Below are 18,911 nucleotides of genomic sequence, written 5' to 3'. Positions count from 1 at the left end.
CTTGCACCTGCGCAGGGATAATACCCCTGTGCCTGCACAAGTCAGCCTATTCGATGGCATTGTCTGCTGCCAGGAGTGCTGAGTAGTGTTCATGACTGGCAGTTGGACATAGTACAGCAGCTTTGTGAAACCACGAAGGGACAGACTGTCCCTGATATAATTTTATGTTAATTCTCTGTGGGTTGCATTCAACAGTTCTTAATTCAGCTTATATTAAGAACTATAAACGTGTACAAGGCAGTTGAGCCACCTTACTCCTTTAAGATTGAACCTTATTTGTAATATAATAGTATTTAAGGTATTTAAGGAAAATTATTAACCATATCAACTATTAGTAACGATTATGATCAAAAGAGACCAAAATATAGTAATTTTATAATACACAGTTAATGTAATTTATGTTAAAAATGAATCAAAACATGTAGAAAACAATAGTAAAATTTACTTTCTGAAGACATTCTTAAAAAAATAAATAAATAAAAGTAAAGATTGTACAATAAAATGAATCAATTATACATACATATCATAGTTTATTATAAACACATTATTTCCACAGTAACAGAAACATGAACTGCATAATCAAACAAAATGCTGCAAGACTTAGCACTGGTGCTAACGCTAATAAATACTAATAGTTGCTAAATGCATTTCGGAGGAAAGTTACAGAATAGCATTGGTTCAATCTTTTTTTTTTTCTTCTTCAAAATAACACACATACATTCATATATATACACTGTGTGCACAATTATTAGGCAAGTTGTATTTTTGAGGATTACTTTTGTTATTGTACAACTACGGTGCTCTTGGTCAATCCAAAATGTTAACAAAGCCTCAAACCTGAACATTTAAGTAGTAAAAGTGAAGTTTTGGCTTTCTTAAGAGAATATCTATATGTACACCTTTATTAGGCAACTATTAGTGTGCAGAATTATTATGCAACTAAATTAAACCAAAGATTTTTGCCACAACCACAGCCTCCCATACACTGTTCAGAGAGGTGTACTGTTTACCTTCATGGTAAATTTCCTGCTTAAGAAGGGCCCAAAAGTTCTCAATAGTGTTTAAGTCAGGTGAAGAAGGGGGCCATGTCATTAGTTTTTCATCTTTAATTCCTTTACTGGCCAGCCACGCATTGGAGTACTTTGATGCATGTGATGGAGCGTTGTCACATAAAAATCAAAGTCTTTTTGAAAGATGCAGACTTTTTCCTGTACCACTGCTTGAAGAAAGTGTCTTCTAAAAATTGGCAGTAGGTCTGAGAGTTGAATTTTAGTCCATTTTCAACCCGAAAAAGGTCCAACTAGCTCATCATTAATAATACCTGCCCATCTCAGTACCCCACCTCCACCTTGCTGCCGTCTGAGTCGAAGTGGAGCTCTGTGTCCATTAGTGATCCAACCACGGGCCCATGCATCTGGTCTGTCAAGAGTCACTCTCATCTCATCAGTCCTCAAAACCTTTGAAATATCTGCCTTCAGATATTTCTTGGCCCATTCTTGACGTTTCAACTTATGTGTCTTGTTCAGAGGTGGTCGGGTTTCATCCTTTCTTACCTTGGCCATGTCTCTGAGAACTGAACACCTTGTACTTCTTGACACTCCAGGTAGATTGCAGTTGTGGAATATAGCAGCACTGGAGGATAATTGGGTTCCTGGTAGCGTCATGTTTGATTCTTCTCAAATCTTTGGCGCTTAATTTGCGTCTTTTCTTCTCGACACGTTTCTTGCGACCCTGTTGACTATTTGCAACAAAACGTTTGATGGTTCTGTGATCACGCCCCAAAATCTTAGATATTTCAAGAGTGCTGCATCACTCTGAAAGACCTTTTTCCAATTTTTGACTTTTCAGAGTCAGTTGAGTCTCTTTTTTGGCCCATTTTTCCTGAGGAGAAGAATCTGCCTAATAATTATGCACACCTTGATATAGGGTGTTGATCTCCTTAGGCCACACCCTCCCTCGTTACACAAATACACATAATCTGATATGCATTAAATCCAATAAGCATTCAATTTTATATAGCTTGGAGTTGGAAATTATGGATAAAATGATGATATGGTCAAAATAATCACTTGACTAATAATTGTGCACACAGTGTATATACACACAGTCAATGTAAGGCAACAGGTCTGGTTTTGTGCTGTGTGTACTGCTCCGTGTGTGTGTATTAAGGAGGTCAGGGTATAGTTCAGTGTAAATCTGGACTGCATGTTTTCGCCAAACCTCTGTGTGTTATTGTTTTTGTTTTGACAGTCAAGTCTCCTTCCTGCAGGTTTTCCAGTCTTTTTAGCGAAGAACCTTTCTTTCCGCTGTCACTCAGTGTCTGTAACCTGAGAGACGTTGAAGATACAGAGAAAAAGAGAGAAAGAGAGAAAGAATAAAACAGTTGCCTGATTTAAATCTATCCATCAGTCTGCTTATGTACCACTTATCCTACACATGGTCTCAGGAAACCTGTTGGTTACCCCAGTGAACTTTTGAGGATAAGCCAGGGGAGATACTAGGTGGTGTACTTGCAGGGTACAAACACCCACTACAGACAACTGAGAGATAGCACTCAGTCTACAGTGTGTGTCTTTGGACTAGAGGAGGAAACCAAAGTACCAGTTGGAAACCCCTGAAGCACTGGGAGAACATGCAAACTATTCGAATCGTATTTTTAGCAGTATATGGTCTCTACTTTATAAGGTTCCATAATATCGTTACTTACTTATCTCTGTTGAAGACAATAAACTCTTTTCTGACTGCTTCTAGACGCTGCTGCATGTGGGGTGGCTACACACACACAAATAACACAAACACACACATACAATTTATTATTATATAAGTTAAAAATAACAATTGTGATTGTGACTGTGATTGTGAAAGTGTGATACAATTGTGTGTATGTGTGTGTATGTGTACCATTGTGCTAGAAGATTTGTTGGCATGTTTGCTCTTGGCTAGTCGTTTTTTCTTTTTGTGCAGCGGCTTTGACTCCAGAATCATTTCTTCTAACTCAAACACCGGGTCACAGTTCAGACGTCCTCTCTGAGATACAGACAAAGAAAGAGAAACAGAAACAAAGACAGACAGAGATTTGCATTTTAATAAAAGTAAAGATTCCACACACACACACACACACACACACACAATATAATAACATTAGAACATCTACGTAATTAGGATGTGTATTTTTAGTATAATATTATTAATCACATTTAGTTCAAATTGATTCAGTTTCTCAACCTCACACCTGTATATGAAAAATTCGTTTGTCTCTTTTAATGCGAGTTGTGTGTGTACATGTGCTGTCTCACGTTGGGTGTAAATCCTGGTGAAACCGCTTTCTCCAGCACAGCATCCCAGTTCATATCGGCCAGATACGGAAGGCGCTGAAGGTCTGACATGCATGAAAGCCGAATCTCTGGGTCTTTATTAAGCAGCTATGCACACACAGATACACACAAATCTTTATACAGTAGCTGCACTAAATAAGTAAAGATCTTTTTCATAATGTGCATTACCAGTCGCAGCAAAGCCACCACGGCATTAGACAAGGAGTTTGAGTACTGAACACGTTCGCAGCGGAACATGCTGATGATGTCCTCAACAGCTGTGCTAGAGTGGATATCATATGGCCTCTGAGAGAGAAAGAGAGAGAGAGGGAAAGAGAGAGAGAGACTTCTTAGTATTTTCAGTCAAGAGAAGCCGCCTGAACCGCATTAATGCACTGTGGAATAGTTGCTAAAAGTCTCTGGAACTGTACTGGAGGGATGAACATCGTTCTTTCAGCTGGTTTGTGTGATTGTTTTAAAATCTCCTATAGGTGCTCATTTTGGTTGAGATCTAGTGACTGTAAAGGCTATTATCAGTGAGCCCTCATGCCCTGTGAAAGAGGCACCAGGCTGGAAATAGGGAAACAACCTTCAGCCAGACCTTTGTACTGATTTGTAATGACCATTCTCTATATTTGTGAGTAAACATATATTATTAGATATAAACTACAGAGACGGAGATTAAAGATAACATGTAACATCTACATCTAGCGAGAGCAACAAAGACTGAGAGATTATTTAGACAGACAAGCACATGCTGTTGGAAATGATTTAGACAAAGCAGATTTAATAAATCACTGTGGATATTTTGGTGCTAGAGAGTTTATCAAACATTGGTTACAACCCCAGGTGTTAAAATGTGCAGTGCAGTAGTAAACATACCCATCCTCGTAAGAGCTCGTAGGCAGTGATTCCCAAAGCCCACCAGTCCACGGCGTAAGAGTAACCAGGACCTCCATCCACAAAAGACTGGAACATCTCTGGTGCTGTAAAACATACACACTTTGGTAAGTGATAAGTGGCATGATACTGTCTGATAAACACAACTCTGTGGTGGAGTGGTGTTCTTCACCCATGTATGGTTTGGTTCCTGCCATAGACGAAGCACTTGCCGAGTCCTTTAGTAATGTGGCAACGTTAAAGTCTGTGATGTGGACATGTCCTACACACACAGAGAAAATATTAGAGAAGGAGAGAAAAAACATCCCTGCCAATGTTGGCACCCAAGGAACCAATTTAACTTAAGGAATGGCTGACCTTGTACCAACATTGGCTAGGTGGATTTAAAGGAAGTCCAAAACATCAAGTTAATCTAAGATGAAGCTAAATTCAAAGAGCCCAATGTAGGCCAAATTTGAGTAAAGTCAATCTTTACATAACCCTACCAATATTGGGCCATCATTGGCTCAACAGAATGGCTGATGTTAGCCCAGTGTCAGTTATTTGTCTGGGATGAAGCATACGTAATGTAAAATAAACTAACTTCAAAAGTTCAGGTTAACCAAAACATCGAAGCGCACATTAAACCAAAGTTTAGAGTAACCAAATAGATAATGCAGTGTAGATAAACAGTGTTTGGCTAATCATTAAAACTAAGCTACAATGCTAGCATAATGCAAACATTTATGCTTTTATTTAAATTAAAAAACAACATGGTAATATTCAAAATGTGGCATGAATATAGTTTAAAGGTTCAGGGCTGAAGGCTTACCATGCTCATCCAACAGAATATTATCTGGTTTTATGTCACTGCAGAGGAATAGTAGAGTGTTAAGATTTATATAAAAAACACACAGTTTAGATAAAAAAAAGCCTATGTGATCTATTTATTTGTAAGGGACAGATTGGGACAGAGATTATGTAATTCATAATTCAGATGTCATTTCTCATTTTTGTGTCTCATTATACAGTATGGGACTCACCGATGGATAATATGGCAGGACTGTAGGTAGTCGAGTGCCAATGCTAACTCGCAGATGTAAAGTTTTACAGTCTCCTCTTTAAACTGGACATTCTGCTGCAGGTGGTAGCGCAGATCTCCACCCAGTAACAGATCCACTACCATAAACATGTCCTCTTCATCCTGGAACGAGTACCTGTGCACAGACCGAGACACATACCTTACAGAGAAGTAACACAAACCTCACATGTTGACTTATCTTCACTTTTTTTCCTTTAATCTTTATTTTTGGTTGATTATTTTTTATTTGCGAGTCAGAATGAAGAAAAATATATTCTGTACAGTTTGTATATAAATATTAGACTTCATAACATTTACCAGACACCCTTATGCAGAGTTACTTACAAACGAACAACTGAGGGTTAAGGGCCTTACTCAGGGGCCAAGCAGTGGCAGCTTGGTGGACCATGGGTTTGAACCCATGACCTTCTGATCAGTAGTCCAATGCCTTAGCCACTGAGCAGTAACCTGGAGCCTTAACCATTGAGCCACTGCTAAAATGCATGAACAAATAACACTATGGAATATAATTAAGAAATATAACTGTTCAATTCAGAAGCATTGTGGGTTCCATTCTCAGCTAGTTGTGAGCTTTGTGTTTGATTTTTATTCAGGGCTTTAAAACTACATGTTCAATTCATATTAGATGTGCAAAAATGAATGGTGTTAACGTTATTCAAATCAATGTGTGCATTCAGTCTGATTGCTTCTTCTTCCGGACCTACTTCATCAATCCTGATGCCCTACCCCTGGTTGGAGTCTCGTCACCTGTGTGCACTCTGCAGATGGGGCCGATTCTAAACTGTCTTTGACAGGGCCGGCCCTGGCCAAATTGCTGCCCTAGGCAAGATTTCACCTGATGCCCCTGGAATCACAGACAATTGTGTTCCGATCATTTTGTTCATAAACTTACACAGAAACAAACTGCACAGCTTTGTCCTGTTTTTCTTTATTTTGAAAATATTTTGGAAAAACACACAAACTATATAAAAAAAACTATATTACGGAGACCTTGCTTTCCTTGCCTTTCTTACAGCAATAAAATATATATAATAAATATATAAATAAAATACTTCTCAGGTATATATATTAATAAAAATAATAATTTGGGCGCACGGGCGCCCCTAGTGGTGGGCGGCGCCCTTAGCATTTGCCTATTCTGCCTATGCGCAGGGCCGGCCCTGGTCTTTGAGCTACTGTTTGAGCTTTGTGGTTGGGTCTTCATCAGCGATCATTTGAAGACTTCAGCAGGAAGGAATTAGTGTTGTGTCTCCGGTGAATTTGCGCTGACATATTAGTTCCTCAGGAGGTCTTGGTTAGACAATTCCACTTGACTACAAACTGTTGTAGAAAGGAAATTATTTACATTGACATTTTTTCCTGTCCAGTGTCACCCAAATGAGAATGGGTTCAATTCTGAGTCTGATCTCAGAGAGATTTTCCTTGCCACAGTCTCCTCAGGCTTGCTCATTTTGGATAGATGTTAGAGATAAATAGAAACTTAATTTTATACTATTTCCATACTTACGTAAAGCTGCTTTGAGACAATGTGAATTGTAAAAAGTGCTATACAGATTAATTTAAATGAACTGAAATTTTTAAATGATACATCCCATAATATTGTACTCTATTATATCTGACCAAATGCACATTATCATCTAGTGCTTGCTAATATTATGAACAGCAGCTACGTTAATATCTCTCAACTGCTTCTCTCTTTCTACCCATCCCGAGGCATCCAGACATTGTATCAGCTCAGTTTGTCTTCAGTGCGATGAAGATTTTGGACCTCTACTGAGATGAGGCTGACTCTGAGAATCCTGAGGCATTAGAGATCTTCCAGCTCCAGTTAGACTGTGCAATACTAAAGAGGAGATAAGAACGCCATGTGGTCTTTTGCATCAATAGAACATTTGTCAGATTGTATATTTATAATCACACCCTCCGGTGTCACCCATATGAGGATGGGCTCCCCTTTGTGTCTGGTTCCTCTCAAAGGTTTCTTCCTTCAATTCAAGGGAGTTTTTCCTCACCACTGCTGCCTGAGTCACCTCAGACTTGCTCATTGGGGATAAATACATACACATTTAAATATATCTAATATTGATCCTGAATTTTGTATTCTATCAATCTTTATATTATTCTTTATAATAACCTTTTGTTCTATGTTTATGTTCTGTAAAGCTGCTTTGAGATATCAATTGTAAAAAGCGCTAAACAAATAAACTTGAATTGAATTGAATTAAATGCAGTAAATTCAATGAGGTTTTTTTTCAGTGTGCATCAGTAATTCTAAGACATACAAAAAATGTATACAGTATACGTAACATCATAAAAACACAAGCTAATAATAATAATTGCATGTATAATGCAATCGTATCAGCATGTATGCTAATTTCTATCTTCTCAATGTAGTGAAACAATGCAGTGTTTCACAGATTTCCACAAATGATTGTTGTGCTTCCTCCAGATGTTATTCTGCATTGGTACACACTTCTTCTGTTAAATAATTTAACTGTTCAACCTATTTCTTTCTAGCCAAATAGAGCTAGGCTATGCAAATAAAATGTACAGTACTTAATTCCTGCTTCTTATACACCAGAAAAGGTGAGTGAGTCAGGTAGATTGAGACAGCAAAGGCCAAAGAAGCAGTAATGTCACCGTGACCTGTCTGTTATTGTTACTAAACACACACACACACACACACACACACACACACACACACACACACACAAACACACACACAATGTGTGTCCATTAGGAAAAGAAACCCATCATACTCTTCGGTAGAGATGGTCATAGGTTGCCATGGCAGCACCTCCCGGGAACCTCCAAGAGCATCAATATAGACGATCCAGACCTTCTAAATCCCAGCATGTGGGTGTGCCTGTGTCTGTCTGTGTGTGTTACAATGAAGACAATGATTTATCCAAGGAGAAGTGGATAGAAAAAACCACCTAATCTGATCATCCCTGTAACATAACAAAAATTTTCCATTACTAACATATTCTTCCAAAGTTGCGCTATAGCTGCATGGGATTATTAAATTTACACGCTGTCAAAGCACATCTTTGTGCCAGTCTGTCTCATACAAACACACATGCGTACCGGTAGTGAGGTTTAACGGTGGGCTATAAATGAGAAACTGGAAATGATTGTGTAGGAAGTTTTAATTCTATTATCACACAGAACAGAGACAGACTCAAGGTCAACTCCTTCAGTCCAGTACCAAACAGAAAAAATGAATGCTTCCAGAAATGCATCTGTAATCTTCTTTTATTTAGTGCATTTCAGGCTTTAAACACAGACACACACACAAACTGACACAAGGGGATAAAGTGACTCACTCTGTATTATTCTGTCTTGGTTCCAAAAAAAGAAGACCAATTACTCCTGCAGGGCTAAACACACACATACACACACACACACACATACACACACACACACACACACACACACACACACACACACACACACACACACACACACAAGGCTGCAGCTGCTGTCTAATGTGCATATGGACATTGTGCTTGTCTAAAGAGCACACACTGCACAAACACTGATAGACCTTCTTATATAAGTGCGGAATAAAATATCCTGTCCTACTTTCTGGTCTCTTTATGTGTAGAGAGTGTATTTGATTATACTCTGTGTGCAGGACTCACCACAGGTTGACAAGAAACGGGTGCTGTATCTCCTGCAGGATCTGCAGCTCCCTGCATACGTGCCTCACCTCATCACGCTCCACACACACGTGTTTATTCATGTATTTCATGGCATAGAGCTTCCTGGTGTCACGCTTCTGCACAATACACACCTGCAGCACAGATCGATGAAGAGATGATAGACTTAAAGAGTATATACACTTGAGGTACACATCTGAGATAGCTGGCAGTGTAGATGTTGATTGGTGGAAATTATGCCAGTGAGTGTGTCCTCTTTAGAGTCTTGTGTTTTGTGTTTACTGTTACAAAGTGGAAGTGAAATGAATTTAATAGGGATGAAATACCATAAAAATACATGTAATGACTCATAATATTAAAGTGGGAGGAAAAAATTATTCACTCCCGTTGGTGTGAAACTCCCGAATTAGCTGCGGCTCAAGTGGTTGTCAAATAAGTCACATAATTAGTTGAATGCAGTACAGTGGAGTCCAACTTTGTGCAATGAAACCCTCTATGTCCTGGAAGGCACCAGACAATGTTAAAGAACATTCCCAAACAAACAACATAAAAAAAACTGGAGCTATTAAAACAATCCAAGAACTTTGGGTAGAATTTTCCCATGAAAATCCCAAAACAAATGGAAAAAATATGGCACAACATTGTTTCTACCTAAAGAAGACAATCCACCATACTGTAAGTCAGTGGCTTGGTAAGGAGCAAATTAGTCAGGAGCAAAGGGTGGAGATATACATGCTCTGAAAGGAGAAGCTATTTACATGGCAACCAAAGGGTTTGCCAAAAAACATGTTAAAGCCTCAACAAACATGTAGGGAAGAAAAATCTGGCCTTGGCACTAAGCACTATGATTGGCAGAAACCCAACACTGCTCAGTATCCTGAGATCATCATTCCCATGGTGAAGTATGGTGGTGGAAGCATCATGTTGTGGTAAAGTTTCTCAGGGTGGAGGGTAAAAATAGATGTAGGAATATATTATTTTGGTGTGTGAATGCTTATGCAATCTACAAATGCATATATTTTGTTTAATTAACATTGATGTCACCATAAAAAATATTTATTTTGAATCTGATTTAAATCCAATCTGTTTCCAGGTTATAAGAGTGCAAAATGTGGAAAAGTTCAGTGGGGTGAATATTTTGTAAAACAGTATGTTTTCATTGGAGCACAATATGATTGTGAAAACAGAACAGCCTGAGTGTGTGTTGTATAATGATTTGTTTGTTAGTTCTCTCTCTCTCTCTCTCTCTCTCTCTCTCTCTCTCTCTCTCTCTCTCTCTCTTTCCATCTTTTCCAGATGGAGACATGAACTTCAGGTTCATTCAGGGAGTCATTAATAGAAAAAGCAGAGCGAAGCGGTTGGTGTAAGAAGATAATGCCATTAATTGTCTGTAATTTAATGTGACATTTGTATTAAATGTCAGCCAGAAATTGAGAAAGGCAGACATGACCGTTTTAATGTTACAGCTTCTTTTTTGTGTGTTTTTGTCCTTACCTTACCAAAGCTCCCTTTCCCGATGGCCCTGAGGATCTGGAAGTGGTCAAAATTCACTGGAAAAAAAAGAACATCGTTATTAATATTAATAAAAAATGTTTAGCTCAAATCTCAGGACTCCTAAGGCAAAAAGCCCAGACATCTGTCCCTGTCTATGTCCTCCAGCTCATTCTGTGGATCTCTGGAATTCCCAGGCCAAGCAGGAAATATAACCCCTCCAGCACATCCTGGGCTGATACCAGTGTCTTTTAACAGTGTCCTCTTCTGACGAGTAAATCGCTATCTGTAGGTTCACTCGTGATTAGCAGTGATGTCAAGTCTTGCAAATTCACTACGTAAACCTCACAAATTCACATTGTTGAACATGCAGAACAACCCCTATGTGTACAGGGTAGTGCATGTCTGGAAACAATGACAGTAAATAAAACTAGACGTCAAAAGACTTGACACAATTCTAACTATTGTAGCTATAGCATTGTATACAACATTTATGAATCCCTCATAGAAGAATCAGAAGACTGGGTCTGAAGATTAATATTCTATAACAGCAGAACTGACAGTACTTCTGGTGCAGGTTTATATGAATGTGCTAGTTTCAATGCATTATTATTTCTATTTCTTATTTCAGAGGACTTGACCATTCTCAATAAAAGCTTACATTAAGTGAATAAAAAAATATGTTATTTGTCTAAGACAAATGTATAATCGGTGATATGGTGACGTTTTCTTTCTTTCTTTCTTTCTTTCTTTCTTTCTTTCTTTCTTTCTTTCTTTCTTTCTTTCAGTTTTTGCATAACATACTATAGGATAGACAATAGTCTTATATAGACTTTAGACTATAGACTAGAAAAGACTATATTTTGGATTCTTATGTAACATGACAAGCTTGAAGCAAGGTCTTAAGAGAGAGCATGATAATTGAATAAGAAGTTGTATCTGCTGAAATACCGTATACAGGGGTTGAGTAGCTGTGGTTTTATGTTTCTTGGATACAATCTGTGTTTGTAACCTGACATCACTTTCAGATATCTTCCTCTTAAGTGGATAGTTGCTCCTGTTGTACAGTATGTGATTCACCCATTGTGGTGTCAATATCACCCTCTATACTGTGGCTCTCGATACACCACAACGAGACACGCTCCAACAATTTGCGAGCCAAAAATGTATCTAATTATGTTGTGTCTAGCGCTGTATTGGCCAGTGTTTCAGTTTCACTGCAACACCTGAGATAACGAGAACTAACTTGACATGTACATTTACATCATTTGGCAGACACCCTTATCCAGAGTGATGTACAAAAGTGCTTAAAGTCTTTTAAAATCAATGAATACATTAACACTGGTTCACAAGGTTACAAACTTGGGATACCATCAACCTAAAAGTCTGTTTTTTTTTTTTTTTTAATATACACATAAAACTAACAGGGCAAATAATCGCTAGTTTAAGTATATCACCCGTTGTTTGAAGATAACTTATTGAGTCAGCTGTTCAGAAGTTCATTCCACCACCAGAACAGAAAAGAGTCTTCATGTGTACCTACCTCTTACCATGAGACACTGTGGGACCAATTGAGCACTCCTAGTAGAATGGGTTATACAGAGAGACTACATAATCACTTCACATTATTAATTACAAATATGAAGAGTACAATGTGTCAGTCATTAATGAAGAAAAAGATGTTGGCAACCTGCTGTGGGATAAGAGGAGTAAAAACACTTATTTTCCTATAACAGTTATTTTATTCTTTGTTCTATCCATCAATTTTTTTCGAAAACCCTTGAATTTTTTTCAATACATACAGATACAAGCCAAATGGCTAGTTACTGTATACACTGAATGGAGCCTGTTCTCGGCATTGGCAGGGGATTTACACATGTAATGACACTACACTGCATTTAGATGGTAAATATATTTTTTCATTATTTATTTCACACTTATCATTTAGCTCACACTTATCTAGCAGCCAGCACCTTGCTACACCCTTCAATGACACCCATGCTTATCAGATGCATCCTCACTTGGCTCCTATCAATGCAGCTAAGCAGAAGCTCTATTCTGAGTACCCTCAGGATTGTTGAGCGCCTCCTCATATCACAGAGAATATTTCCACATATTCTGGCCCTATGTGAGATCGTTTTTATCAGTGACTGCCCCCTCAAAAGCATACTAAGCTGCATTTTTCACAGTTCTGGCCATGACACTTAATATTCCTGAAGCACCTCCTATTGAATACTTTGGTAGACATGATTATGAGCTCTTTCCATCTTTGGTCTACTGGATTAGCAACCTCCCATGCTTCCTATGGTCCAGTATGCTGGAATTTGCAATTTCTTCTGAAATCAAGTCATAATTTCACTAGATACAAATCCAGGAGCATGAGAGAAACTTTCTTAGATATGGGTGCTTAGATAAAATATGTTTATTCCAGACAGAGGCATCCTACATGTTGAGGTATAGTAGGTTTGTCTGGCAGCTTTACTGTGCGTTCATATGATATGTCAGAACAAAATATATTTCCTCATATCTGATGAAGCATGTGAACATCTGATGAAGGTTGTGTCCAGCTAGGTGCTGCTTGCTTTCTAACATTCACATTTGTGAGGACAATTTTAGTGCAGTCCAACAGAATCTGAACATTATGCTTTATATCAGGAAAGCCAGTTATTCCCATTTATGCCAGTATTATTTTCAAAGCATTGTGTCTGTTGGTGGTGAAGGGTAGGACACTATCTAGAACTCTAAGGAAAAGGATACTACAAGATAAGTGGTCACAACAAACATTGCTTGACAAAGCCAGTCTAAAAATGTCAAGTAGTTTCTAACGTGCAGTTTTTAGAAAAATGATAGATAGATAGACAGATAGATAGATAGATAGATAGATAGATAGATAGATAGATAGATAGATAGATAGATAGAGCACCAATAGTATAGAGTTGAATGGATAGAAAGGGTGTCAATACGTTTATAATAATAATATTATATTATTTATTACAAGCACTTTCAATTATAGTGCCTATTCAAAGGCCAGCAGGAACAAAGTAAAACAATAAGATACCCTACAGCACAGGCGTTTCTAACACAATCTGCTATGTTGTGACAGGCACGCATATGTTTTACATAAGAATATACTGTATACATTATTAAATAGTCCGAAGGTCAGAGAGAAGAGGAAAATGGAAATCTAATATTTATGAACGATAAACAGCCCCTTGTCCCTGTGTGTGTGTGTGTGTGTGTGTGTGTGTGTGTGTGTGTGTGTGTGTGTGTGTGTGTGTGTGTGTGTTTGTGTGAATAATTAATGTGATTTAAGCTTAGATCTGCTCTGTGAGCAGTTCAGCACAAAAGCTCTGACCCCTGAGACAGGATGAAAGGAGAACACCAAAAAAAAAAAAAAAAAAGCAGGAGAGAAAGAGGCAGAGATAAGAAGGAGAGAAGGACTGTGAGTGGAAAGAGTGAATGGAGGAAAAGAGTGGCACTGAGAAACAAAATTACAAAGACACATAAAGAGAAAGGAAAAGTCAGTGGGGGATAGAAAGAGTGAAAGAAAGAGAGAGAGAGAGAGAGAGAGAGAGAGAGGGGCAACATGATATGAAGATAAAATATGACTAGCACAAACAATTTTTTTTATTAATCATGATGTTTGACAGAAGATAAAATTAATATGCAATTATATAAATGTGCAACATATAACATATAAACAAACCAAAACATACTGTTTCAGTTTTGCTCTGAAAGACCCCACCATCATTACATACAAGAATGTGGCAAATACAACACATAAATATGCCTTGGTTATCCTTCAGGAAAAAAATTGTTGACATGGCTCAGAGACACTTGAAGAAAGGCATTTAATGATATTTTTGACTGATCATCTTAATTCTATAATGAATTATTCCTATTCTGAGAGAAGTTGCCTCTTCTAGGATGACCCAGCCCCCATCTACAGGTCTCACTATATGGTTTGAGAAGGATGAGGTTTGATGTTGTAAATCAAGTGCTTTAGTATCTACAGTCACTAGATCTCAACCCATATAAACACTTATGAGAGAGATTTAAGTAAACTTTTACTTACGCTATTTGACAGACAACCTTATCCAGAGCAATGATAAGGATCATTTTATACAACTGAGCAATTGACGGTTAAGGGTCTTGCTTAAAGGCCCCGCAGTAGCAGATTGACAGACCTGGGATTTAAACTCCCAGACTACTAAGCTAACACATTCCCACTACCCTCAACAACACCAGCATCATTGCCATCATCTTCATTATAAGACATTCTACTGAGGGAATTCCTCCAATATGTGCTTTCCCTCTACTGTGCCTTTAGCAACAGTCTTGGCCTGAGAGTTTCGGTGGGTTATGTGGGTATAGCCAGAAAGCTTCGTTATGTTATGTTTGATTATGTTGAGGTGAGATGCTTGGTTGCCTGTATGGGTTGTGTTGACCTACCTTACATGGTAATGCAGCCATCCAAAACTTGATTAAAGCAGCCCCATTCCAAAAGCAAATAAAAAGGTCTGCCAATTAAAAAAAAGCCAGTTCATTGTTCACTGAAAGCATACTGGATATGAAAAGATTCTGGATGCAAAAAAAGGAAATTCACTTCCAACAGAAACAAAAGAGTGGGTTCTCAAAATGGTGTTGAATATCACCCTTGCTATCTGCCAGGTGTCATTAAAATCTCCTGAAGGTTATGCCACAATGATATGCAAAACCTTAGGGCTAGCTCAAGTGGTGTTGAACCTAAAGGATATGCATAGTGACACACAGGAAACAATTGAGGCATAACAACCAGGTTTAGCACACCACTAAGTAATGCCCATTTGGAGGAGACATGGCATGTCAAGGTTTGGGTTGGGCATCCAAGATCCAAATGGCAATTTTCTGTTTGGACAAGGAAGCCCCTTACTGTATGTCTTTCCTCCCTGACAAAGAAACTGTATATCTGTGAATGTCTGCTGTCCTGTCCGAATAGTACATTAGGATGCTACTAAGCAGTTAAAATGTTGGGAAATAAGCAGTGTACCACGTCCAGATGACAAGGTTTACATAATTTGTATAACAACTTTTACCAAAAGGTATATAATTCATTCGCTAGTGTTTCCTGGACTGCTAGGTTGCATTCTTCAGTTTGTAATTGACTTACATGTAAGTAGGAGTTGTGCAGATTAACAAAATTGATTCAGTCCTGTGATTAGTACAGTATATGGATAGGGAAGACCTAATCAGAAACATTTATTTGGGGATGTTTTAGCCTGGTGGTTAAGATGTTGGACTATTGACTGAAAGGTTGTTAGTTTGAATAGCAGGTCCACCAAGCTGCCACTGCTGTGCACCTTAGCAAGGCCCTTAGCCTTCCATTGCTCAGTTGTTGTATAAAATGAGATTAAAATGTAAGCTGCTCCTGGTAAGAGCGTCTGCCAAATGCCAACATGTAAAATGTTATATTTCTTCTGAAAAAGAAATGTTGAGTAGAATCCTTTGTTCGACCGCATACTTTTGTTCAAGAGGGAATAAACAAGTTCCTCATGCTAGTTCATTAGGCCAGGGGTATGAGCCTGAAATCATCAAGGATGATTAAACAAGACAAGGATGATAGAAAGATAGATTAACATAGCATTTATTCAAGTGCTTGGTGAAGTGGGAGGTCTTTACTTTTAATTTGAAGACAACCAGACAAACAGGCGAGTTCATTCATCCACTTAGATCCCAGGACAGAGAAGGGCCTTGATGAATTTCTTCCTTACCTGGTGAAATGGTATTTCTAGTTGAGCCATAGTCGGAGGATAATGGGGTGGTGTGGGAGAACTTGGGGAGGTGCAGTTAAATTATGGAACATTTGCAGGGTCAGTTGGCACACAGGGGCAAACCATCTAAGAGTAAGTTGAAGTAGTCCAGTCTCGAAATGATGATGATACTTAACAAGTGCTATATTGGTCTCTGATATAAATGTCTGGATATTGTCAATGTTATTGACCTACTCAGGTTAGCAATATGAGAACTGTAACTTGTTGTCCAGAATTACCCCAAAGTTGTGTGTGTTCCCATATGCTGTGATCTGAGAGTTGTCCAGATCGACAAGACACAAGATACAAGGATGTCACAGTACCGATCCTATTGGAACACCAGTGGGGAGTCTGCACAAATAATATGAAGACTCATGAGGATGGACAGCATTGTGTGACTGACTTTGTTAAATGCTACTGAAAGGTCACAGAGTAGCAAGACTCTTGTGTAACAGCAGCAACCTGAAAAGCCCTGACCCAGAGGGAAGTTGAGCAGAAATTGGGTTTTTATCCCTGTGACTATTGTCCTCAGGTTACACTGATCTGCTCTGATCCATGGACAGGTGGAAAGCTGTGTTGTAGCCACTTAAATGTCACAAACACATGCACTCTCTCTCTCTCTCTCTCTCTCTCTCTCTCTCTCTCACTCTCTCTCTCTCTCTCAATTGTTCTCTATGTTCAGGAAAATTACATCACTTTTTTTCTTAAAAAAAAGACAAATGTTTCTTTCTGGCTTCTGTGGTTAATGATAGGGTTCGATTTAGGTGAAGCATAGCATTAATTAACTGCATTTATCGTGTCAGTGGAAGGTGCTTGTGAGGATAGTAAGACAAGCATGTGTGTGTATGTGTGTGTGTGTGTGTGTGTGTGTGTGTTTGTGTGTGTACATCTTTGTGAATGTCAGGGCGTGAGAGCTGGTGTGACAAAACCAAGGTAGAGCGTAGTTCATCATCTTTTAGACAGAGCTAGTCAGCCCTCACACAAACACTTTTGCACGCCCTCACAATGGGGAAAACAATACAATAACAAATGTATTGAATTGTTGTATTGAAGAAAAAAAAGCATAAACCAGTTAAACAAAAACAGGGAATGATTAATGTGAATAGTGTATCTCTCTCTCTCTCTCTCTCTCTCTCTCTCTCTCTCTCTTTCACTCCCCACTCACACACACACACATCTGTAACGGGTTCCTATAACTTAACTCACTCCATTCAGAATCTCTACACAGTGATGCTGCCCTAAAATTACAGTTAATCACAGCACCTCCTCAAATTATTAGTCATGTGTCTGTGTGTGCGTGTGTGTGGTCAGTCTAGTTCCTTACCGTCTTCATCTTGATCAAATGCCGGCAACTCACGTGTCTGATTCACGCCCATTCTTTTGCATTCAGCCCACGCGCAGGATTTCCCTTATGGTGGGAACCAACATCCCCAGATGCAGAACATTTACATCAAATTTACGTCATAATTATCCCACAGCAGTCATACAGCTATGCTACATTTATCACACACCCATCATACATCCACTATCGATCCATTTCAGAGCGAACTGCTGCTTGCACTGAACATTTGCACTCTGAGAGAAACCTGCCTTGACTCAGAGAGAGATAGAGAGCGTGAGAGAGAGGGTTTACATGATGAGTCAGAAAGAGGAAGAGCCAGGGGTGGGTAAAGACTAGAGAGACAGAAAGGAAGGGGGGGAAGGGAGAGAGTATGCCAGGAGCATCTAAACAATTAGCTTTATTAGCTTTTAAGTCTGGTAGAGCTTGGTTTTCTGCACTTGCTGACATCATGACCCATGACACCATCACTTGGGCACAAACTAAAATCTTTTTTTATTACTGTAGGCGATGTCACATGTCAGGTTTTCTTATTGCATTTTAAACAAAGTGCTACATTCCATAAAATCAGATGCATTTCTCTAAATCCTAATGCTAAAAGAATAAAAAAACTTGGACTCAGATGGTTTCAATGAAATCTCAGTCTTTCACAGCTCAAAGATATCAAGTCAACAAACAACAGACCTCACCTTTCCATGCCACTTAAAAGAATCTCCCTTAACAGCTACAACAGTTGGTGCCTAAACCTTTTCCAGTCTTCAACTCTCTAGTCTTTGGTGAGCCAAATGTGTTAACCTTAGAATCCTGTACTTGGCTGGCAAAAAAACCCCAAAACTGACGTAGTCTTCTTCTGTTGTAGCCCATTCTATCTATTATAAGATGCTCTTCTGCTCAATGTGGTTTTAATAAGTAGTTATTTAATTTACAGTAGACTTCCTCTAAGCTATGACTAGTCTGGCAATTCCACATTGACCATCGCTTATGAACAGGGCATTACAGCAGCATAACTGCTGCATACTGGATGTTTTTCAAATCAATCTGGGTGAACAGATTGGAAAATGTAGCATGTGAAAATCCCACAAATAGAAGATGAGCTGCTGTATCTAAAGTACTGAAAGCAACAACTTAACACCAAGCCAGGATGAAAATGACAAAGATTACCATTTTGCCCCATTCTGATGTTTGATATGAACGTTAACTGAAGCTCAAATAAATACAACTAACTAACTAACTAACTAAAACTAACTAACTAACTAACTAACTAAACAAACAAACAAACAAACAAACAAACAAATAAATAAATAAATATGTATGCCAAACCTTTGTAAACATACT

At 38.5% G+C, this 18,911-nt stretch overlaps 1 protein-coding gene across 1 annotated transcript; it reads right to left on the bottom strand.

Annotated features, from left to right (window-relative positions):
* Nucleotides 1–556: 556 nt before the first annotated feature.
* LOC132861352 (serine/threonine-protein kinase 32B-like) lies at nt 557–17,989 on the bottom strand. Its single transcript, XM_060892838.1, has 12 exons — nt 17,562–17,989; nt 10,452–10,507; nt 8,940–9,091; nt 5,237–5,410; nt 5,026–5,063; nt 4,387–4,476; nt 4,197–4,300; nt 3,504–3,620; nt 3,297–3,422; nt 2,902–3,027; nt 2,708–2,772; nt 557–2,327 (listed from the first exon to the last, which is right to left on the bottom strand). The coding sequence occupies exons 1-12, from the start codon at nt 17,611–17,613 to the stop codon at nt 2,186–2,188; spliced, it is 1,242 nt and encodes a 413-aa protein (XP_060748821.1). The 5' UTR covers nt 17,614–17,989; the 3' UTR covers nt 557–2,185.
* Between the last annotated feature and the right edge of the window lie 922 nt (nt 17,990–18,911).

This window comes from Tachysurus vachellii, chromosome 18 (assembly GCF_030014155.1).
Source record: "Tachysurus vachellii isolate PV-2020 chromosome 18, HZAU_Pvac_v1, whole genome shotgun sequence".
In the NCBI taxonomy this organism is placed as follows: Eukaryota; Metazoa; Chordata; class Actinopteri; order Siluriformes; family Bagridae; genus Tachysurus; species Tachysurus vachellii.
This window is presented reverse-complemented; position numbering and strand designations above follow the sequence as displayed.

Bases quoted from the DNA above. Each gene is read 5' to 3' on its own strand.
- LOC132861352 (XM_060892838.1), bottom strand. From the start codon at position 17,613: ATGGGCGTGAATCAGACACGTGAGTTGCCGGCATTTGATCAAGATGAA. The intron at 5,411-8,939 runs GTGAGTCCTGCA...GTCTGTGCACAG, and splicing joins CCGTTTCTTGTCAACCTGTG to GTACTCGTTCCAGGATGAAG. The intron at 2,328-2,707 runs GTAAGTAACGAT...AACGTCTCTCAG, and splicing joins ATTGTCTTCAACAGAGATAA to GTTACAGACACTGAGTGACA.